This window comes from Hyaena hyaena, unplaced genomic scaffold (genome assembly GCF_003009895.1).
Source record: "Hyaena hyaena isolate Hyena2069 unplaced genomic scaffold, ASM300989v1 scaffold_234, whole genome shotgun sequence".
NCBI classification, from domain to species: Eukaryota; Metazoa; Chordata; class Mammalia; order Carnivora; family Hyaenidae; genus Hyaena; species Hyaena hyaena.
Genome location: NW_024080865.1, coordinates 2,028,412 through 2,051,899, shown reverse-complemented (window position 1 = coordinate 2,051,899; position 23,488 = coordinate 2,028,412). Strand labels below are relative to the sequence as shown.

The 23,488-nt window shown below is 40.1% G+C and overlaps 1 protein-coding gene across 2 annotated transcripts in view; it reads right to left on the bottom strand.

Moving 5' to 3' along the window:
• The window catches only part of NPHP3 (nephrocystin 3), a 42,314-nt gene extending 25,470 nt beyond the window's left edge, over positions 1 to 16,844 (bottom strand). For both annotated transcript variants that reach the window (XM_039243874.1, XM_039243875.1), the window contains exons 1-8: positions 16,384 to 16,844; positions 14,041 to 14,166; positions 13,378 to 13,528; positions 11,045 to 11,197; positions 9,341 to 9,474; positions 6,972 to 7,132; positions 4,132 to 4,288; positions 2,176 to 2,250 (exon numbers count right to left, since the gene is read on the bottom strand). In XM_039243874.1, the coding sequence (XP_039099805.1) occupies positions 2,176 to 2,250; positions 4,132 to 4,288; positions 6,972 to 7,132; positions 9,341 to 9,474; positions 11,045 to 11,197; positions 13,378 to 13,528; positions 14,041 to 14,166; positions 16,384 to 16,779 (1,353 nt within the window). In that variant the 5' untranslated portion in view covers positions 16,780 to 16,844. The remainder of the gene's footprint in view (positions 1 to 2,175; positions 2,251 to 4,131; positions 4,289 to 6,971; positions 7,133 to 9,340; positions 9,475 to 11,044; positions 11,198 to 13,377; positions 13,529 to 14,040; positions 14,167 to 16,383) is intronic.
• Positions 16,845 to 23,488: the final 6,644 nt, after the last annotated feature.

Below are 23,488 nucleotides of genomic sequence, written 5' to 3'. Positions count from 1 at the left end.
ATAAAACTATAAAAAAAAAAAACCATGCATTTAGAAATAAAGAAATATTAAAATGACAAACACAAAGATCTTTCTCGTTTATTTTTTAAAAATAGAAGGGCATTGGGGCACCTGGCTGGCTCAGTCAGTAGAGCATGCGACTCTTAATTTTGGGGCTATCGGTTCAAGCCCCACATTGAGTGTAGAGCTTACATTAAAAAAAAAACCTGGGGATGCCTGGTGGCTCAGTCAGTTAAGCCTCCGACTTCAGCTCACGTCATGATCTCACAGTTTGTGGGTTCGAACCCCACATTAGGCTCTGTGCTGAAGGCTCAGCGCCTGGAGCCTGCCTCCGATTCTGTGTCTCCCTCTCTCTGCCCCTCCCCCACTTTCATTCTGTCTCTTTCTCAAAAATAAATGAAAACATTTTTAAAAAAATTAAAAACAAAACAAAACTGGACACTGGGATCACTCAGTCGGCTGAACTCTGACTCTTGATTTCAGCTCAGGTCATGATCTCGGGGTTGCGGGACTGAGCCCTTTATTGGGCTCCAGACTGAGTGTGGAGCCTGATTAGATTTTCTCTATCCCTCTGCCCATCCCTCCCCTGACCCTGCTTGTGCATGCTCTNAAAAAAAAAAAAAAAAAAATAGCAGGACATTTGACTTCCCAGGGATCTGTTTTCTGAAAAATGTTACATAATATATTCATTTATATCTGGGTGGAAAACAATTTTAAATATTGTGATAATGCTTAGAAAATATGCTGCTTTACATTTTTATAAGAATTTAATTACTAAGATGGGGTTTCTTGATATCAAATATCAGTGATGTGATATCTAGTCTTTATATCACTGGAAATATGATGTCCTTCAAACAGTAAAGATGGCAAATATGTCCACTTTACTTTGCTGCCATTTATTCTGCTCAATTAATTTTATTTAATTGGGGTCTTAAAATTCATAAGATTATTGAGAAGATAAAAACTGATGTCAATTTTTATACTAAAGAACACTATACAAAATGTGTTGCCAGAAGTCATATCATTATGCTCTGGAGCTCATTCTTCTTCTCTGATAACAAATCTCTATACTTTCAATACAAGTTAATTAGTAAAAGTAATCTAATTCCTAACTTCCCAAATAGAATCCCAGGTACCCTGGAGGGGGTGTCCACAGGTATGGGCAACTGCAGGCTAAATGTGGTACGTCTGTCTATTGCACCATTTTACTTTAAGGTGTTGGGGGGGGGTTCTTTTCTTTATCACTACTAGTATTTTTGATGATATATCATTTAAAATGATTTTTATATTAAAAATAAACACTGGTATAACATTAAGTAGAATATAGAACTCATATATATTTATAAGATAATACTTAAGATAGCATGGAAACTTTCAGCCTGAGACACTATGATCCATGACCTCAGACTCTTAGAGGTATGATTTCACCCCTCTCTGCTGTAAGGATAATGTAGTAGATAAATTTGAAAAGGCTTTTACTATTTTATAAAAGTTCAAGGTGCACACAAAACTTGAGGAAACTTTCACTGAATAAGACCAACATTTTCCTTCAAATACTTATACTTTTTACCTGGCACTTTTGCAATCTATTTTACTTATCAGGTATTGAGGCATCAAATAGCTCTGTGAGACAAATGACGGATAAAGATACATAGTAGTTGGGGCGCATGGGTGGCTCCGTCAGTTAAGTGTTTGACTCTTGGTTTCAGCTCAGGTCATGATCTCATAGTTCACGGGTTTGAGCCCTACGTTGGGCTCTGCCAGTGCTTGGGGTTCTTTCCCTCTCTCTGCCCTCCCCTGTTAGTGTTCTCTGTCTCTCTCTCTCTCCAAACAAATAAATAAACTTAAAAAAAATAATTTAAAAAAGATACATGGTACTATTAACACTATGATAATACCATAGGATAGAAAACCATCAGAAACAACGGCTCTTTCCCCAGGTATTTTTTCTTTCTCCTCCCTCCCCAGGTATTATTTGTAGTTGTTTTCACTGGAAGGTTCAACTTTAAGGAAAACAGTCTTAGGAAAAAAAAAATTTTTTTAAGTAGGCTCTAGACCCAACATGGGACTCCAACTCACGATTTTGAGATCAAGAGTTGCATGCTCTTCTGAGCAAGCCAGCCAGGCGCCCCTTAGAATATGTTAGATGAAATCTTACAAGGAATGCATATTTACTTGTTTAATAATCTTTTCCACATAAATGTAAGTTTTATAAACTCCTTCTGAAGGATCTCCAGAGTGATCAATGATCTGAAAAAGAAAAAAAGTTCAACAACAACATGAAAAAAACAATAAAAGGAGGAGGCGGTGATGATAAATACTTCTATAGAAGTTGTATGTCAGGGATTATTCTGAGTACTTTACATATTAGTTCATCTGTCCTCACCCAATGAGAGAGACACTATTACTTTTTTTTTTTTCAGGAAGAGAATTTAGTGATTCTTCACTCACATATAACACCTAGTGCTTATCACACCCAGTGTCCTCCTAATTATTGCCCATCATCTCTTTAGCCCTTCTCCCCACCCAATACCCAGCCAGCAACTCTGTTTGCTCTCTGTATTTAAGAGTCTCTTATGCTTTGTCTTCTTTGTTTTTATATTATTTTTGCTTCCCTTCCCTTATGTTCATCTGTTTTGTATCTTAAATTTCACATATGAGTGAAATCATAGGATATTTGTCTTTCTCTGACTGACTTACTTTGCTAAGCATAATATACTCTAGTTCCAACCACGTTGATGCAAATGGATGCAAGATTTCATTCTTTGGATTGCTGAGCGATATTCCATTGTATATTCTATTCCATGTATATATATACACACCACCTATTATTTATCCATTCATCAGCTGACGGACATTTGGGCTATTGTCAATAGTGCTGCTATAAACTTGGAGTGCATATGCCCCTTCAAATCAGCACTCCTATATCTTTTGGATAAATACCTAATAGTATGCGATTGCTGGGACATAGGGTAGATCTGAAAGAAGAGTCAGTATCTTTCCTCTTGGGATCTAGTGGACTAGGCTCATACTAATGTAATTAAACCAAATAATGAAATGGTTCTGGAGATTATAAAAAAATACACTATTTTGTGTTGGGCCCTTTAATGTTACACTGGTCTCAAGCTTTTCAATACTAAATGATGTAAAAAAAATGCTTATGTTCATATTTGGTCTTATTTCTTGAATGAGCACAGAGAAATAAAAACAATGTCAAAATCCAAGTTGTTTTCAACTGTACTCTTTTTTTTTCTTTTTTTTTTTAAGATTTTACTTTTAAGTAATCTCTATACCCCCATGTGGCACTTGAATTCACAACCCCGAGATGAAGAGTTGCATGCTCTACTGACTGAGCCTGCCAGGTGCCCCTCAACTGTATTCTTAACACCAACTGTAAGCATTTTTAAATTATCTCAGTGTGCAGTAAGGCACACCAGATTTGTGTTCTAAATATTATCCCTTCATGCATCTAGGAATGATCAAATGTCTCACACTCATAATCACTGTTTTGCTTTTCCCAGTGCTCTTAGAAGAGGCTCCTTCTTACATGATCCTGGGTCAACAGTGGACAAAAGGACTCTGCTCTTGAGGAAAAAAGCACAGAAAAAAAATCTGATTTGTCCACTCATCAATCATACCCTTCATACCTGCGTATTGCTATTTATTCCTTTCTGTTTCTCATAGTTGACAACTAAGTCTATTGGCTCTGCTGTCAAACTATCCCCAGATTCCTATTTCTTATCACTTCCTCTACTTACACCCTGGTCCAAGCCACCAGCATCTTTAACTTAGTGACTTAAGAGCTATCCAACTCTGCCCTTCTCCACTACCCTCCAAACCAATCAATTCTCAACATGGCAGCCCAAGAACATCCTTGTCAGAATTGTATTTCTGCTGCTGCTGCTTAAAGTCTTCCAAGTAATGACTCAAGTAAAAACTTCCAGGTAAAAAAATATCTCACTCAAAGCAAAAAAAAACAAGGTTTCTAAAGTGAACTCCAAGGTTCTTTACCCCTAGCTCCCAGTCACCTGTCCTATTAATCTCCCCTCACTCACTCCTATCTCATGGCCTTTGTTCTAACACTTCCCTTGGGCCACCAGGTTCTTAAAAAAATAACCCTGTGAATTTTACCTTGGCTTTGTTGGTCTTGGTCAGGTTAGAAACTTGATCAATCAATTGCTGGATGGAGTTGGAACTGTCTTTCCCATCCTCAGAGCGATGATAAATTAATCGTGGTTTGCCGTCAGGGTTTTTCAGAAAAGCTTCTTCACAGTCTTCCAATAAAAGGCTAGATTGGAAATCAGTATTTCTTGTGCTACACTGCACTACAGCAGCAAACAATCAACCTAAGTGTCAATAATGGGAGTTTAAAGCAATGACAAGGGGCCAGAAGAAGCCCAGGGACAGAACAAGGTTTCCAAAAATGCATGTTTTATAGCTTTGTTCCAGCTTAGCCAGAAAACATAAGGCATTCATTAGCAGACAGTGAGAACAAGTACAATAAATCCTGCATTAAATTGAATCCTAAAGCATACATTAATTTTTTTAATCCAGCAAGGAAAAAAACCTCTCAAAAAATACTGTCAACATGGCTCAAAATAATGGACGAGACTCATGAGATTTTGCAAATAAATGGAAACCTAATTCCATTTAGAAATATGTAACTTCCAAATTAAAATATAAATATTATCAAACCCAATATGTCAAGATTTTTCTCTTCTCTAGTCTGTTAGCTTTTCTCATCCAATGAATGATCTGAGTCTTTATACCCAAGATACAGTATAAAAAGATCCAGAGGCAGATGGGGGAAGTCAGATGGCTAGAAAAGTCTTAACTGAGGTACAGGGTTAAAAAAAACTTTAACTTTGCCACAGGGTACCATAATGACAGTTTTTACTATTCCTATTTAAAGTCTAGAAAAATCTTAAAATAACCTACCAGTGTTTTCTACATGGCAAGGAAAATGACAACCAACTCCCTTTTCTCAAACGCATTAATTGAAAGATTGTCTCGAGAGGCAAATTAGTGTGTGTGAGCAAGGGAGAACTATTACATGATTCAAAATTTACATGGAGATACTAGCCTCAGTACAAAACAAGAGTAATGTTCTATTATAGATCGCTGTGCCAATCCAATCAATCCAAACCATAGAATTTCTCCTTGTTAAAACCATTCTGACCATGTTCTATGTAATTTTGGGGTTTTGGTTCTTTTGTTACTACTTTAGGAGAAAACTCTGTGGCCCATGTGAATACCAAAGAATGGGTCACTGTTCAGGCACATGTTCCTATTTCAAAATCACTCCCTACAAAACTGACATATGGGGCTGAGATGAAATGATAGGATATCTGGGATTTGGTTCAAATCCTTTGGTGGGAGGGAAGTATTTGGGGCTACTGGGTACTGTTCGGGGGACATGATTCTAGAGTCATCTTTTGAGAAGAATGCGGGACTATTTATGAGGGGTGAAGGACAACCTGAGAAAAAGCAAAGCTCTACCAACCCCTGTTTACGGTGTGAGGCCTACCATTACTGCCACGTTTCTTGACAGCCAGGAAATAAACGGTAAGGAAATAAAATAATCAGCAGATGGAATATGAAAAATTAAAGGCAGAGCATAGGTGAAGAATGATTAAATTTTAAAAGTTACAATTCTTATTCTTTAAGAGGAATAAAGTTTTTAAAATGTAAAACAAATAAAATTTAGTAAAAGAAGATAAATTGAAATCTGCCAAGCAAAGTAATAAAATATGAAAGAAAAGTGAGGGGTAAAAGATTAAGAAGAATTTAATATGAAAAAGATAAAAAAGATAAAAATAAATGTTGAAAGTCTAAAAATACAATATTTTATTAAGTAAATATGGATACAAGGTAAAGAAAAAACAAGACGGTTTCAAGGATTAGAGAATTGATAAGAGAAAAATAACAAATGACATATTACCACCTGAGATAAAATACTGCCTAGATATTAAATAATAAAACAGAATATATCCTCAATAAACATTAAAAAATAACAGGAAAAGAAAAGGGGTGAGGGAGGAAAAGAACCCCAACTAAAAGGCAATCAAGTGGAAAGAACCCTTAAACTTGTTTGGGAGAAGGCTCATTAACCAGGTGGCTGTCTGGCCACTGGGCAGTCTTAAGGAGTGATGATGGATTACACTGCAGGGTCTCTGGGAAAGCCAAGGGCTCCACATCCTTCTGCACACAGCTGAGGTCAGAGTTGGTCCTCAATAAAGGGAAAAACGCTTTGGAAGGGTAAAATCCAATCAGACAGCAAAGGCAGAAAGAAAACCTCTTATTAATTTTGTCTTCTATCTATGTATCCAGTTAGGTAAAAATAAGTATTTGCAGACTAGTAATTATATTCACATTATAAGAAAATTGTTCACTTTACTGGAATTAAGTCATAAGATCCTCAGAGAATTAAAAAATTTGACTTAACATCTCTATAAGCATTCAAGTAGCTCTCAGTTTGTATCTGAAGAAAGAAAATAATAAAGGTTAATGCAGATTACTGAAATCAGGAGTTGCCAATTCGCTCTGTTAGGGCCACTGCGTGTACATTTTAGGCTTCGTGGGCTACACACGGTCTTTGTTATAACCACAATTCTTAACTCTGCTGTTGTAGGACAAAAGCAGCTGTAGAAGTACATAAATAAATGAATATAGCTATGTTACAATAAAATTTTACTTATAAAAACAGGTGGCTGACTGGATTTGGCCACAGTTAGCTACCTCTGATTTAAATGATCTTTACATTAATGATGCCAATCTTAAGACCTATTAAACAACCCAAACAATGTAAAGTTTTTAATACTTTATTTAAGTATGAAAACTCAAAACACTTATTGAAGTTTATGGGTTGTTTTTGATTATAAGGATGCAATTAGAACTTATCTTTGAAGTTCATTTGGCAATCTCAATTCTATTTACAACTTCTGTAATAAATGACAGAATTTTCAGCTTACCTTGGTAAGGTTAAATGAATGAATAAAATAACTAATGAACTTTTCTCAATTTCCCATTTTCTTACAGCGAGGTATCGATTTTCAATATCTATTGGAAAATATATAGCATGGAAAAAATATCCCATTGTTTCACACATTCTTTTCAGTTTAGGTGAATAGTCCTAAAAAGAAATTAAACGAAAACACAAGAAATTAAAACATAATAAAAGCACAGCTTATATAACTAAATATCTGGTCAGCTTAAAATAAAAAAGCATGCGGGGCGCCTGGGTGGCTTAGTCGGTTAAGCGTCCGACTTTCGCTTAGGTCATGATCTCGCGGTTCGTGGGTTCGAGCCCCGCGTCAGGCTCTGTGCTGACTGCCAGCTCAGAGCCTGGAGTCTGTTTCAGTCTGTGACTCCCTCTTTCTCTGACCCTCCCCTGCTCACTCTGTCTCTCTCTCTCCTAGAAATAAATAAAAAATAAAAAAAAATTTTTTAAAAAAATTAAAAAAATAAAAAAATAGAAAAGCATGCTTTAGAACGGGTTATGTTGAATATTTTTTAAATTTATATTCAAAACTTAAAAAATAAAAATATAATCATATTTTAAAGAAAGTCTTTAAGAGAAAAGGCAAGTTTCCCTTAAAACAAAAATAATATAAGCTTAGTAACTTGGCTGTTTCCTAGCTCAGAAAATATTTATTTCATAATAAAACCTAAAACAATGGAAGAAAAATATTAGGCTATTTTCCTTTGGTATTTATTTTTGTGGTTGTTGTCATTATTATTATTATTATAAATGACTTCTGCTTTATTGTTATAGAGAGTGGAAAACCCAAATCCATGAATCTATATAGTAAAAAATGTCCACCATGATATATTAGAACATTAAACAGGTAGAAATGAAAACTATGTTAATCTATAAGCAAATTAAGTTACTAAGTAATAATGACTATTATTATGCAATAAATGAGCAATTCCCTCAACATTAGTTTGGTAATAACCTACATTTAGTTAATGAGTAGAAACTTTGATTTTGAGGGGTGCCTGGGTGGCTCAGTCAGTTAAGTGTCTGGCTTCGGCTCAGGTCATGATCTCGCAGTTCCTGGGTTTGAGCCCACATCAGGCTCTGTGCTGACAGCTCATAGTCTGGAGCCTGCTTCCGATTCTGTGTCTCCTTCTCTCTCTGCCCCTCCCCCATGCATGCCCTGTCTCTGTCTCTCAAAAATAAAAAAATTAAAAAAAAATAAAAAGAAATTTTGGTTTTCAAAATATTTTATCTCTCAACCCAAAATGAACAATATCAAAAGGAAAGCTAAAGAAATTCATTAATCAATAATCTTTTAATCAATAATGTTAATACAGCAGGTATAGCATGTGATGTACAGATTTATTTAAAATTCAGCTAGAACAGGGGCGCCTGGGTTGCTTAGTCGGTTAAGCGTCTGACTTTCGCTTAGGTCATGATCTCGCGGTTCGTGGGTTCGTGCCCCGCGTCGGGCTCTGTGCTGACTGCCAGCTCAGAGCCTGGAGTCTGTTTCAGTCTGTGACTCCCTCTCTCTCTGACCCTCCCCTGTTCACGCTGTCTCTCTCTCTCTCTCTCCTAGAAATAAATAAAACATTAAAAAAAAAAAATTCAGCTAGAACAGTAAATGGCAAACTTTTTCTGTAAAAAGCAAGTTTTCTTACAAATTATAATAGCTTAATGACTTGGGTATCTTAGTAGGGGTCTTTAGTGTCCATTTAGTCTGTCGTAATTTATGCTGCCATTGTCGTATGAAGCAGCCATAGACAGTATGTAAATGAATAAGCCCAGTTGTGTTCCAGTAAAACCTTATTTATAGACACTAAAATTTGAATTTAATATAATTTTCACACATCACAAAACATCCTTCTTTGGATTTTTTTCCAACCATATAAAAAAGTAAAAAGCAATGTTAGCTCTGGGTCCTATAAAAACAGGCTGCAGGCCAGATCTGGCCCACAGGCCGGAGTATGCCTGCCCTCTGCCTCAGGTTAACCCCAATGCTGCCTTGAACTATTAAAAACCATGATAAGGATTAAATTTTGTCATAACCTGAAACAGATTCAAGACTAGGGCTGGCAGATATTACCTAAAGCAGGCACTATCAACAAAGGTCTTAGACACAATGGAGAATGTATAATAAAGCATTGAGAAGCATTAAGTTCCAAAGCCTTAATGTGAATACACTGGTAAAACTGAGCAAGATTTTCTCTTAAAAAAAAGTCCAAAATTCTTCCTGCTCTTTAAGACATATAATCTGATAGGCAGTAAACTACTTGGTTTAGATGTAGTAGTGTCATAAATAGGATACAATATTAACTTGTATTTTAAATCAGTGAATAAAGAATTTATAAATATCCTCACCTTAAGGAAAAGATCCACTTCAGGCTGGGTTTCATCTGTATAAATGAGGTAACATCTGACGGTATTACTCCACAGAGAATGTGAAAACAAGGGAGTAACTTGTAATAAACTAGCTACAGCAACATTCCAGTCATCTGAAAATAAAATTTATCATAAGTTCATGAAAAAAATTCATCAGAAAAACATTTCACAAGAGGATGTTTTTAAAGTCTGAAAAAACACAACAGGCAACATAAAATGGAATCTGATCTTACTTGTTAAAAATGACACAGCTTCTGGAATAACATATTAGAGGGCAAACAGTTCTTTTACCTCAAGTTCTATCCTTGGGCATAAAGCAATCAATGTCACCAGTTGATCTTGCTAGGGTACTTGACTGGACCAGTGGCTCCAATCAAGTATCATGAACCTATGTTACATGAGCTGTTTAATGAGTTTGCAGCTGTAGGAGGGCCTACATTCCCAGGCTGGCCTATAATTTTACCTACTTACTATTCTTGAGATATATTAAGTCAAAAAGAATGGCATAAAATGGGGGCGCCTGGGTGGCTCAGTCAGTTAAGCGTCGGACTTCAGCTCAGGTCATGATCTCACAGTTCATGGGTTCAAGCCCCGCGTTGGGCTCTGTGCTGACAGCTAGCTCAGAGCCTGGAGACTGTTTTGGATTCTGTGTCTCCCTCTCTCTCTGACCTTCCCCTGTTCACGCTGTCTCTCTCTCTCTCAGAAATAAATAAAACATAAAAAAAAAAAAAAAAAAAAAAAAAAAAAAAAAAAAAAAAAAAAAGAAAAAGAAAAAAGAGTAGAGCTACCTGTAACATCTCAGATCTGCACTGGCATTGAAATTCTGAACAGATCTTAAAGCTGTTTTGGACACCAAATTATTATTTTTTTTTTAAGTTTTTTTAATGCGTCACCACAGAACCCGATGCGGGGCCTGAACCCACAAACCCTGAGATCATGACCTGAACCAAAGTCAGACACTTAACCGGCTGAGCCACCCAGGCACCCCTCGGACACCAAATTATATAAAAATAATGAAAATATGGGGCGCCTGGTTGGCTTAGTCAGTTAAGCGTCCGACTTTCGCTTAGGTCATGATCTCGCGGTTCGTGGGTTCGGCCCCACGTCGGGCTCTGTGCTGACTGCCAGCTCAGAGCCTGGAGCCTGTTTCAGTCTGTGACTCCCTCTCTCTCTGACCCTCCCCTGCTCACGCTGTCTCTCTCTCTCTCTCTCCTAGAAATAAATAAAAACATTAAAAAAAAATTTTTTAAAAATAATGAAAATATTCTTTTGACTAAGAATACTACATTGCATAACTTCATACTCTATTCTGCAGCCTTCTCTAACCTTTAAAAGCATCAACGATACAGAGGGAAAGACTAAAAACATCTGTTTCTCAGTCAATCTACATTATACTCTCAAGGATCAACTGAAACCCCTGAGAATTCAGACCAGAAGCTAAGTATTTAGAACCTGATTTGCCAGTCTGGCCAGGGAGCACCATGTGATCCTGATGTGAATTACAGTACTTACTCAGCTCTGGTCAGTGACAGCACCAGTTCAGTGCATGCAGGTTTGACAGTGGAAGACACCCAGAATAAAAATAGCATGCCTTGCTGATGGTCATTCTCCCAGTACACAAGATTACAGTATATGAACAGTCACTACCATTAGCCAAAGTAATTGGCAAATGGCTTGTGTTACCTCTGTTGACATTTGCAAAGGGTCCTTCCACATCTATAGAACTATGGGCAAACTCAGGGCCCCTGAAGGACTGCTGAAGCTGGATCATACTCCCTATGGAAGGTTCACTCCCCAAGGCTCCTCCAGTCCAGTATTCACACTGGGTTCCAGCAGCTGTAAATGCAAGAGATTTTATCTTGTGAAAACCAAATTACTGAATGTTCAAAAACTTATCATATGTACACAGGATTTCTAATTTTTAAAAATACTGTAATATTATAAATACAACAAATATTCAAATATTCTATCTTTAATGATTTTGAAAGTACTTTATCACCAACTTCTGGCAACTTCTAAGGTGCTGGTTAACATAATTCTGGTTATCATCTCAAATTCAAAGAGGGGGATAAAGCGAGAAAGATGAAAAGAAATAAAGAATACAGTACCCAAAGGAACTGTACCAACAAGAGAAGTTAAAAATATCCCCATACAAAAATTCAAAACAAGATTTCTAACCATACGGTTCAGGTATCAGTGTAAAATTTGAAGGAAAGAGTTTCAAAGGAAGACTATTACTAGCACACTTGTAATTAAGATTGGTAATTCATCAGGATGTAAGCTAAGGATGTAAAGAGTACCTCCTCTTTAAACCTCCAGAGTAATAAAATTAATGTCTGAATCAACAGGTGCTTATGAACATGACATCTTTGAAAATATGTGTATACTCAATTTGGATTCAATTTCTGGCAAAAATGAGATTATTATTTGTAGGTCTTTGAATGTGAAATGAGTGATGTTCCCTCACTGTCCTTTCTTCATGTTTAAATCTAAATATGAAGAAAGACCTGGGAGGGAATATTAACTTGCTCTTATTAACTTGCCAAGGCAATTACAATATAATAGTTTTGAAACACTGCTTATTTTAACATATGTCAACACTGCAATAACCACTAAGACTAATGTGGGGACATAAGAGTATCCTCTTAGTCACTTGAAGCCATTAAGAATCACTTCATTTTTTCCCCCTCAAAAGTTAGTAATAAAAATTCCAGGATGCTGGTCAGACTCCAAAGGTTCTAAAATGTAAATTAAGAGGGAGTTGTCAAGTTGCCATATTTCACTCCCAAATCAGTTTGCAAGAATTAAATGTGGGTTCCTGTAAATGAGAGAGCGACTACATTTTTGTACTGCATTTACAATAGAATCTTTTCCATTTTTCAGCATTAGTCACAGTTTTTTAATATTTTCTTGGATCACGGTGGACCCTTTCCTTCTATGGCTCCAAGCCTTATTTCTATAAAAAACATATTTTATATGTTTAATTGCAAAATAAAAACTTTTTGAAGAGTTCACAGGACTGTCCTGGAAACCACTTAGTAAAATATCATGCAGATATTCTAATGGATGGTTGCAAAGAATGTATCACTATGTGGAAAAATAATATGACAGAGACTACCAACCATCCTCCAAAATCCATTCTCCCCTTTTTCCTTTAGTAACAGAATTTCCAACTTTAGGTGGTACATGACTCTCCTACTAATGATTACACTTTCCAATCTTCCTAGGAGTAGTGCTGGCCAATGGAGTTTCAGATTATGCTTCTTTCTTTCAGATTATGCTTCTTTCCTTTTTTCTTTCCTTCCTTTCTCTCCCTCTCTCTCTCTCTTTCTTTCAAGTTTATTTCTTACTTAGAGAGAGAGAGAATCCCAAACAGGCTCCACACTGCCAGCACCGCTGCTGGATGTGGGGATCGTACCCACAAACCAAGACATCATGAACTAAGCCGAGGACGCTTAACCAACTGAGCCACCATGGCGCCTCTTTCAGATTGTGCTTTCAAGGAGAGGAATGGATTCCCTTCCCTTTTCCCCCGGCCAAAATGTAGATGTCAAGGTGAGACCTGGAGGAGCTGTCTTAGACAAGATAGAGAAAACCTATAGGGTAAGGTTGGCAATGCCAGTCACTTGGAAATCTGGCTCCTAACAACGCCATGGACTTCATGGAAAATTGCTGTCCTAACAAGCTGAGAAAGCTGGAGAAAGTGCAGTTCTATTTATAACATCAACCTCTTATGGGACACGTAAGTGCCTCAGCTGGTTAAGGATCTGACTTCAGCTCAGGTCATGATCTCATGGCTCTGGGTTCGAGCCCCACGCCAGGCTCTGTGCTGACAGCTCACAGAGGTTCTGTGTCTCCTCTCTCTCTGCCCACCCCCGCTTATGCTCTGTCTCTGTCTCTCAAGAATGAATAAACATTAACAGCAACTGCTTTTAACTAAAAGGATTCAAAGTTGGCTCTACAATATCATTGCACCTATAATGAAAGCTCAAAATATTAATAGGAAGTAAATTTACCAGTAACGTCTGTACAGTTGTCATCTGAATCAGACTCTCCAGGATCAAATACTTGGATTCCCTGAGCTTGGAGCCTCTGAAGTTTGCTCTCCAGCTCTCGCTTAGCCCTCAGTAAGTCCTGAATTTCATTTTCCTTGGTCTCCCTAAAAATCTTTAAAAGGCAAATGTTAATTTTGAAACCTCTCCCATAACCAAAAGGTTGTGTCATCAACTCTTAACAGAAAAATCTTTCACTCATGAAGCCAATATTCAGCTTGGTCCTGATCTCTTCTGTAGGATAAATAACCAAAGGAACTCCAGTGTTTTGTAACTGGAACCCACTGGAATTCAGACAGGAGGCCTGTCTGTGGCGTGGGGCTGTCTTGTGCACTGCTGACATTTAGCAAATTTGTCCTCCATCCCCAAATATTTCCAAATGACTTTTCTCCCATATGGAAATACTTCCTCTTCCCCAAGTCCCTATTGCAGTGCTCACTTTTTAATTTTTTCCTTGAAATGATCTCAAGTTTACTAGGTCCATCTTAAAAATGTAAAAAGTACCCTACTTAGTTCTTAAAACCTTCAGGATTCATACATCTATTTATTCATGCAGCATTATAGGAAATTTTAAATACGCTGTTTTTATTATGTATCACTCTGTGGGTAAAAACATAAGGCATTTACCTTGAATTGCCTTTTCACTTTATCTCTGTCATGTTCAAATGTGGCTGCTCTCTCCATTGCTTGGTATTTTGCTTCTAAAGCACTTTCCTTTTCCCGAAGTATCTTCTGATACGTTTTTTGAAGTGCCTGAAATAACTGAGCTTGTTATTTCTAACAAAACTAGTATTCCTTCCAAATTTTACAATGTCTTACATACATATTACACACATACCTTAGAACTGTAACAATCTACTTCTATTTTACCAGTTATCAAGAACTACATGTTGCCATTTTATTCAAACACATAGTGAATCATGAAAAACATGCAAACATGCTTGAACTGTAGTAAATGAAGACATTTCAACATTAAGCTTTTAATGGAAATTAATGCTTTTTCTTTGAAATACTGTGTCAAACTCTTAATCTTCCCTATGCCAGTTTTCTCATCTGTAAAAGAACAGAAAGTATATAGTTTGTAAGACTTAATTTGAAGGATAATCAATTCTGTGTGACCGTCCACTCCCTGGCTCCATGTCTTTCTCATTTTGCTATCTCCAGAACCCCCTTGGTTCCTGCAACACTGAAGGCCTCCAGAAAGTGTATGACTGAATGGGTTAAATAAATATGGAAGAGTTTTTTTTAATGCCTAGGTATGTGAGAAAGGAATCAAAAGAGTTGCATTAAAAAATGGGCAGGTTAGTTAAGGAATCAGTTTAGACCTTAAGAGAATATTAAAATGCCTAGTGGATTCTACTCAACTTTCAAAACTACTACATAGGTAAAAGGAGGAAACTGAGACTGTGGCATTTGTCAGCCCTTACTGCACTCTGCCCTGGTTGGTCCAGCCTTCTTTTCTACCCCCTTCTCACAGTCATTTCCAATGTGCAGCTTCCATTGGACAATGGCTTCAATGCATGAGATCAGGAATCTGAAATGCATTAAGTCCATTTTACACATGCAAGCGCATTAAGACTGTCCAGTAGGCAAACTGGTAAGACAACAGATAGACTGCTGGTAAGTAGTTCTTCCCAGATAATAGTCTAATTTTACAACAGCTAGTGGGGAAGGTGGTGACTAGAATACCTAGTTTAGAAGGAAAAAGGCTTTTTAAAAAAATGTTTATTGGGGCGCCTGGGTGGCTTAGTCGGTTCAGCATCCGACTTTCGCTTGGGTCATGATCTCACTGTTCATGGGTTCGGTCCCCGCGTCGGGCTCTGTGCTGACTGCCAGCTCAGAGCCTGGAGCCTGTTTCAGTCTGTGGCTCCCTCTCTCTCCGACTCTCCCTTGCTCACGCTGTCTCTCTCTCTCTCCTAGAAATAAATAAAAACACTTAAAAAAATGTTTATTTATTTTTGAGAGGGGGAGCAGAGAGAGGAAGACACAGAAACTGAAGCAGGCTCCAGGCTCCTAGCTGTCATCACAGACTCTGAAGCCAGGCTGGAACTCATGAACCTTGAGATCAGGACCTGAGCCAAAGTTGGCCGCTTACCCAACTGAGCTACCCGGGTGCCCCTGAAAAAGGTTCTTCTTCTCAGAAAAATCAGTCTGAGGTATTTGTTCAGTTTCTACTGTGATGAGCCCAGAAACACTTGGACTGTCTAGAAGCTTCTTCCACAGTTAAAAAAAAAAAAAAAAAAGTAAAACCACAACCCTTGGAGAGGCCTAAAAACTGATGACACAAAATCTTAAAACTTTGCTGTAGAAAAGCAGCCTTTTGCTTTACATACCATTTTAGTGAGTCAAAATACATCTACTACAGGGAGACCACGCAATAATTGTTTTTCTGAGTAAATTAATCAAGTGCATTACGAGAATTTGACTACACCTAGGGAACGTTTTCAATCACAGCAGTTGGGATAGTGAAAATCAGAAGGTTTCCAGAAAAATTAACCTCAAGATCATTAAAACTCAAGAGCTTCACACGAAGAAACTGAAAGATGTAATTTTTAAGGTGGCGGGGAGTGGAGTTAATACCTGCTAGGGAATTTGAGTTAGCTGCAACATATGTCGCCAAAGTCTGTGTGCCAGTGTGCTCCGAGTTAACCTACTTCCCTAGAGCCCCCTGCAGATTGATATTTGCTGCTTCAGGACACTTTCAGGCTAATTGTTTCAAGGTGTCTGAATGAATGAACCAGAAATAGAAGAGGGGCGGGGTTAGTTAAGAAATCAGTTTAGACCCCAAGAGAATGTGTCCCTCAAATTAAAATGCAGAGCGGTTCCTGGTCAACTTTCAAAACTACTAGGTTTGTAGGGGGACAGGATGGACGGAGAACGGAGTTAGACGTCCAGAGCCCAGCCTGGCCGGGCGCGGGCGTGGGGGGGCCGTCCCGACTGCCCCCGCCGAGCACCCGGGCCGGACGTTACCTGTAGCTCCGCCCGCAGCCGCTTGTTCTCCGTGTCCAGCTTGGCCTCGCGGCGGCCCATAGACAACAACTCCTGATTCTTGCTGACCCGGAAGATCTCGTATTCCTTCTTCAGCCGCTCGTACTCGGCCGCCGCGTACTCCAGCTCCGGCACGGACGAGCCGGTAGACTTGAAACTAGCTCCCAGCAGCCCGCCGCCGCCCGCTCCACGGGGCAGCGAGCCGGGCCCGGCCCCTGCTGCCGCTCCTGCCGCGCCGCGGCGGAACGAGCTGCGCAGCAGGCGAGCCTTGGGCTTCACCTCCACCGGGATCTCGCAGGCCTCGCCGCCGCCCGCTCCATACGTGTCCTCTATCACCTCCCCGCCAGCGGGGCTCACAAGCGACGAGGCGGTCCCCATTACGCCGGCGGCCGCCCCTACCAGCCAGCGGGGTACCAGAAGGGGGCGGGACGCGGCGAAAGAGACGGGGCGGGGCAGCAAGAAGGGGCAGGGCGAGCGGGATGGGGCGGGGCAGCGGGATGGGGCGGGGTGGAGCGCAAGGTGGGCGGAGCGGAATGGATGGGGCGTGGCAAAAGGAGAGGGAGGGGCGGAGAGCAAGGCGGGCGAGGCGGGCGGTGTGAGACGGGTGGGGCGGGGCAGCAAGAAGGGGCAGGGCGGGGAGGAGGAGCTGGGTGAGCGGGATGGGGCGGTGCAACAGGACGGGGCGGAGCAGAGCTCCAGGGGGGCGGGGCGGAATGGATGGGGCGGGGCAGAACGAAATGTGGGCGACCGCGCGTGCGGGACCTGTACTGTACTCTGCGGGGGGGCTACAGGCGAGCGCGTGCGTGGCTCCTCTCAGCAGGGTCTTCTCGGTTCGAGGCCCCTGACGGGGGCGTGCCTCACAGCTGCCCAGGGTCCCGGGTTGCTATACCTTCGCGGCTTGCTGTTCCTGTCGTGCCGCAGATATCCAGCGCTCCTCTCCGAAGGCAGTTGGGAAATCTGAGAAACGTATTGAGCACCTGCTGTGTACCTCTCACTCTATATTTCTCAGTATGCAAGTAGTTGGAATGGCCAGCAAGACATAGTACCAGACAAGAAAAAGCTTTTAGACTTTACAGCCTCAGACCACAAGGGACAATCTTTAGACAAGGTGAGGTTTTTTGACTTTTTGTAACAACGGATTTTAGAGGAACTGTGGGGCATATCACCGAATAAAGGGAAAGATACGAGTGTTACAGTGTCTGGGGGCAAGAGTGGGCTTTAGGTGATATGAAACATTTTAGAAGATGGGGGAACTGTTTTAGACTTTAAAGTCAGGGAAGGGGTAGGGGTGACATCTTTTCTCTTACGCTATCTTGTGTTCTTGCCCCTGCTCCTGCGAACTCGGGCTTCTAACCTCTCCAGGTTGGGAGGCCTGGGAGAGAGGACAGGAAAGTATTTGATCCAGACTCCTGTGAACTGGTTGTTGGTGCTCTTTGGACTTGGTAAACTGTTAAAGTTGGCCTTTTTTCCTCACAGTTACTTTTATTAAGTTTTTCAAAGACCCCTCTCCCCCTCATAATTAAAAACCTTGACCCTGGCTGGTGTGGCTCTATTCAGGCTGTTGCTCATCCTTCCCCAGCTGTGAGGAATCCAGTGATACATTAAGCATCCTCTCTGCTGATGTTTGTTCAGATCCAAGATAATCCACTTGACCCAGAGGCCCACATCTGATCCACAGGTGTTACAGGTTAGGTTTCCTGGGAAGCTAAGTGTGAGATCGTGACACCCATGCAAGATGTTTATTAGGGAGTGTCCTCGTGGGATCAACACCTATGAAAAGGAAGGGAAAGAAGCATGTCTGCGCAGCAGCAGAAGTTGAACTTTACTGCAGTCTCATTGGAGGCCTCAGTCAATCCACAGAGAGTTCTGATGCTGAAATGACCCTACAGAATTGTCTAAAATTGGGGTGCAGGGCCGGGATTTTATACCCTCATACCAACATCAGCTAGCTCTCTCCAGCCAAAGCAATCCCTGTGGGGACTCATGGTTGAGGGCTCTTTGATGGCATCACTTCCAGTGGCTGGAGGAACAAGTCTTTCAGTCATCACATCAACCACAGTAGGAAACACAATCTTTTCCCTGAAGAGCTCTGGGAATGCAGGCCAATTCTCCATCAAAGTAGCAGGTCATCCTTTCTCTTACCCTTTAGATTTTCATCAGGAGGGAATCAGACACCAGGCCATTATGGTTCTTCAAACTCCAGGAGACACATATTAAGTCTTCAGGTTGTCTCCAGAGATTAAGGGAATGATTCCTACCATCCCAGTACCTCAGGAACCCTGTCCCTTTTAAAGCCTCTTCTGATCTCCAACTTCCAATCCTTGTACCCTCAGTGTGGATCAGTGTTTTAAGGATCATTCACTAGGTTTCTGACCACCTCCTCTGAAAAATTCTGCATCTTAATCTTGTACCTTCTTTGGAATGTAGCTCAGTTGAAGACTTCCATTATTATGCTTGCATATAAAATAAAAAGCTATCACGCATCCCCTCTAAACCAGCAACAAACAAACTGCAGTAAACTTCCCACAGCTTGTGGAGAGAATTCTGATTATGCATCCTGGTACTGAGTGCCCCAAGCAGGAGTCTCTCCTTTCCTCACTTCTCATCTATCCAGTGACATCCCTCTACCCACATCACTCTATCCTAGTCGGGCTGATTTTCTTCTCCTTATACCAATAGAATTTCTATTTCCTTTCAGTACTTTCTGCCAACCTCCATCTCTTTCAACATCTACCTTCTTTCCTTCAGAAACTTGCCCTGGGTAGTTCTGCCTTTTGAATTGATCATATCAGTAGTTTCAACTTAGTAAACCTTGCCTCCCATGTGCAAAGTACTGTACTTAACTTTTCCTGACCTTGTTCTCCTTTCATTGTGTCTATCAAGCTTGATTTGTTGTTGTTGTTGTTGTTATGCCATTTGTTGCTTAGATTCATCCCAGCAACCCTTATTGAGCTCCTGCTGCAGACATAATGTAGTACAAATGACTGATGACCCAAAGAGATGTTAAATGTGGCCGAGTTGTCCAAAAGCATGCACATTGTCTCTGCCTTCCTTAATAACCTTTAAATAGTTTTCTGCAGATACCCCAAAACACAAATCCAAGTTTGCTGAGATCATGGAGACTTTTCTTTTCCCTATATAGTAATTCCTGGCTGCCTTTCTTATCAAGGACACTGTGCATACTGCATGCATACTGACCTTGGATAACTGTTGGTTAATGCCTAAGCCACCTAACTGGGTGAACCCAGAGGTCATCAGATCTAGAGTGCTAGCAGATACTCAGCACAATAGTGTGGTTGGTTTTCAACATATTTCTTAATTGTAAAACATCACAGAATTTAGTCTGATGTTTAGTCTAATTTCCAACATCATATATATATATATATTTTTCTCTTCTTTATGCTGAATTTAACCCACAGATCTCAGTTTGGATTTTGAAAGGATAACTTTGGGGGTGCCTGGGTGGCTCAATTGGTTAAGCATCCTTCTTGTCTGAGGTCACAATCTCACCGTTCATGAGTTCGAACCCCATGTTGGGCTCTGCACTGACAGTTGGGAGCCTGTAGCGTGCTTTGGATTCTGTGTCCCCTCTCTCTCTGCCCCTACCCCCCCCAATATATAAACATTAAAAAAGATTTTTAAGTAATTTAAGAAAGTATAACTTTGAATGCAGACGTATGGTGAGGAATAAAGTCTCTGGCAAACAGCTTATGACTAATGAAAGATGGCTACGAATTTTTAAATTATCCTTTCATTGTAAAGTGTGTTTATGATGAGGACAGGCTATACAATTTGTGGGACCCAATGTAAAATGAAAACGTGTTGCCCTTTGTTCAAAAGTTGTAAAGAATTTCAAGATGGCAACAGAGCATTAAACCACAAGCACAGCGCCCTTTTGTGTTGAGCACTTGGGGTTCTTCACGGGATGCACATCCATGATTCCAGCCTGTTTATGACTCCTCCCCTTGAATCTGGTTGGGCTCTGTGATTGCTTTACCCAGTAGACTATAGCCAAAATGACACTGTGCCAATTTCTGAGTCCAGGACTGGCGAGAATGGCAGCTTCCACTTCCTGTGTCTAGTAACAGTGTGTCTGAGAGACTTCAGCCACTATATAAGGAAACCTACTACCTCACCTGAGACTGCTGGACTGGAAAGGTCATGAGTGGACATTCCAGGCAACCATCATGGGAAGTGAAGCCATCTTGGACTCTCTGGACCAGCCTGTTTGCTAGCTGGATACCACTGAGTGACTTTAGTTAACACCACAGGGAGAACAGAAGAATTGCTCAGATGATCTCTACCCAAATTCCTCATCCAACAAAATCATGAGCTATAATAAAATTGTTAGTTGAAGCCACTGAATTTGGGGTAATTTCTTCTCACAGCTGGGAGAAAGATGTCCCCACATTTGGTCAAAGTAGCTTGTAAAATGAATGCTACCAGCTTTTAAGAAATGTGATTTGTAGAATAAATAGCATTTGTGGTGGTTAGTGCGTATTTGGTTCTCAGACTATGAATCTCAGAATCACTTGGGACACTTGTTAAAAATTAAGATCCACTGAATTTTAATTTCTGAGACTGGAGCTTGCAAATTTGCATGTTTCGTTAGCTCCTGGGTGACACTTACGTAATTTAAGATCTCAGAAGCAGTGAAATTGCATAAAAATTGTGGCAAAGGATGACCTACTTCCTTGCTACTCAGAATGTGATCTACGGACAGCAGCATCAGCATCACCTTCAAGCTTGTTAGGGTCAGAGCCTCTGGTGCCATCGCAGATGTACTGAATCACATTCTGCAGAGTCAGAAGATCCCCCGGTGATTTGTATATACTTTAAAATTTGAGAAACACTGCTATGGAACAATGATTCTTAACATTGGTTGCACATCACAATCACTTGCAGAACTTAAAAAAAAAAAATACTGCTGCTAGGGCCTCTCCTAAGAACAGTTAGATCAAAATCTCAAGGGGTGGGGATCTGGCCATCATTATTCTTTAAAAGCTCCTCAGAGGATTTTAGTCAGCAGTCAAGGGGAAAACCAGTGGCTTCATCCTCTGCTGGCTCATTATTTCCAACATGTGTGCAATCCCCCTTGGTAACGGTCTTGGCATATGTTTGCATACATCTAGCTTCCTATTGAAGCTTTCTTTCCTTTAATCTCAGTTCATTATAGTGAGTGCACTTGTGATTTTGAGCATATTGATAGTATTGTGCTTCACTTTTGGAAATAGACATGGCATCACAAATGGTCACTATGTCCCCCCCAAAAAATCTGATTGGAAATGCTGCATGGAGTAATGGTGCTTGGAGAGAAAGCAACTTTATGGAAGGAAGGGATTCTAATTTTCATTAAAATCGCCAATCTCTGGGGTGCCTGGGTGGCTCAGTCGGTTGAGCTTCAGACAGCCAGCTCAGAGCCTGGAGCCTGTTGCGGATTCTGTGTCTCCCTCTCTCTGACCCTCCCCTGCTCATGCTTGCGCTCTCTTTCTCTCTCTCTCTCTCTCTCTCTCAGAAATAAATTAAAAAAAAAAAAAACACTAAAAAACAATTGTAAACCGCCAATCTCTTCCCAGGCCATTTAGTCCCGCTCTGTTATACCAAATGAATTCTGATGCCGGAAGTCCCTTGCTACAAAGTCTGTATGTATTACTCTAATTTCAGGAATTAATAAACAATGGGGAACATCTAATCTGATGAAGTATCTGTGATTTAACATTTCTACCATTAGGGGGCAGTATGACTCAGGAAAAATTTGGCCGGTAATTCGTATCTATAAAAAAGAATCCTCATATGAAGGTAACATGTTATTTTTTATTATATATTTATTCTGAAGATAAAATTTTAAAGAATTCAGTCCAAGTGTTGTTTTCAATAGTGATCATCTACATTGCCTTACTTAATTCCCATCATAATAACACTTATCTGGAAATTAGTCCTAAAACAGACAAGAGCATAGTTTGGCAAAGTTTTTTCTATTAAGGACCAGATAGTAAATATTTTACTCTCTGTGGGCCATTCGATCCCTCTCCCAGTTACTCAGCTGCCATGATAGCATGAAAACAGCCCTACACAGACCTAAGTGAGTGGGCATGTCTGCTTTCCAATTCCACTTGGTTTACAAAAACAGATGGCAGGGCACATTTGGCTTGAGGGCTGTAGTTTGCTGACCCCTGAACTAGAGGGGCAATTTTCAAACCTGGATAATTCTCAGAAGTACCTGGGGAGCTTGTTAAAAATGTAGAGTCCTGAACCTCACATCAAATCTACTGAATCAAAATGTCTGTGGCATCTACATTTTTTAAAGTCCCCATGTGACCCTGCAGCAAATACTAATTTAGTAACCATTAGGCCAAAATAAAGTTAACTGCCTTTTTGGGGGGAATTTTAAGGTCCTCCTTGGCATTTTATAATATTTTTAGTATCTGAATGCCTCTGTTGTAAAAGATATAAATGTAGAGTTTAGGCTTAGATTATCTGACAGGTACAATCAAAGCGCATCAGTGAAGATCTCATTTCTATGTAAATGTTTGTATTGTGTGCATGGTTTGGGGGTTGTTTTGTACCACAGCACATGTTAGCCCATCCTGACGGGTAGAGGGGCATACTGAATTAGTTGGAACAGGGAAGGGGAGGAGACTGAAGAAAATGGAAAAAGGAGAAAGAAGAGTTTAGCAAGATGGTGGAATGTTGTGCAGGATCTCCCCAAAACATCCTAAATCTTCAATAAATTTACAAAATTTACAAAAAAGTTGCTGTGATTGAATTTTTTATTTTTTTAAAAAAGAGATTGGGGAAGGGAGGAGTTTTTAATGCCTAGATGAGTACAAAGGTGAAACAAAAGCAACAGAGATAGTGGGCAGGGAAGTTGGGTAAGAATATTTTATGTATGGAGTATCCATTCTTCTTCTTTTTTTTTTTTAATGTTTTATTTATTCCTGAGAGAGAGAGTCAGCATGAACAGGGGAGGTTCAGAGAGAGAGGGAGACACAGAACCTGAAACAGGCTCCAGGCTCTGAGCTCTGAGCTAGCTGTCAGCACAGAGCCCAGTGTGGGGCTTGAACCCACTAACGGTGAGATCAGAAGC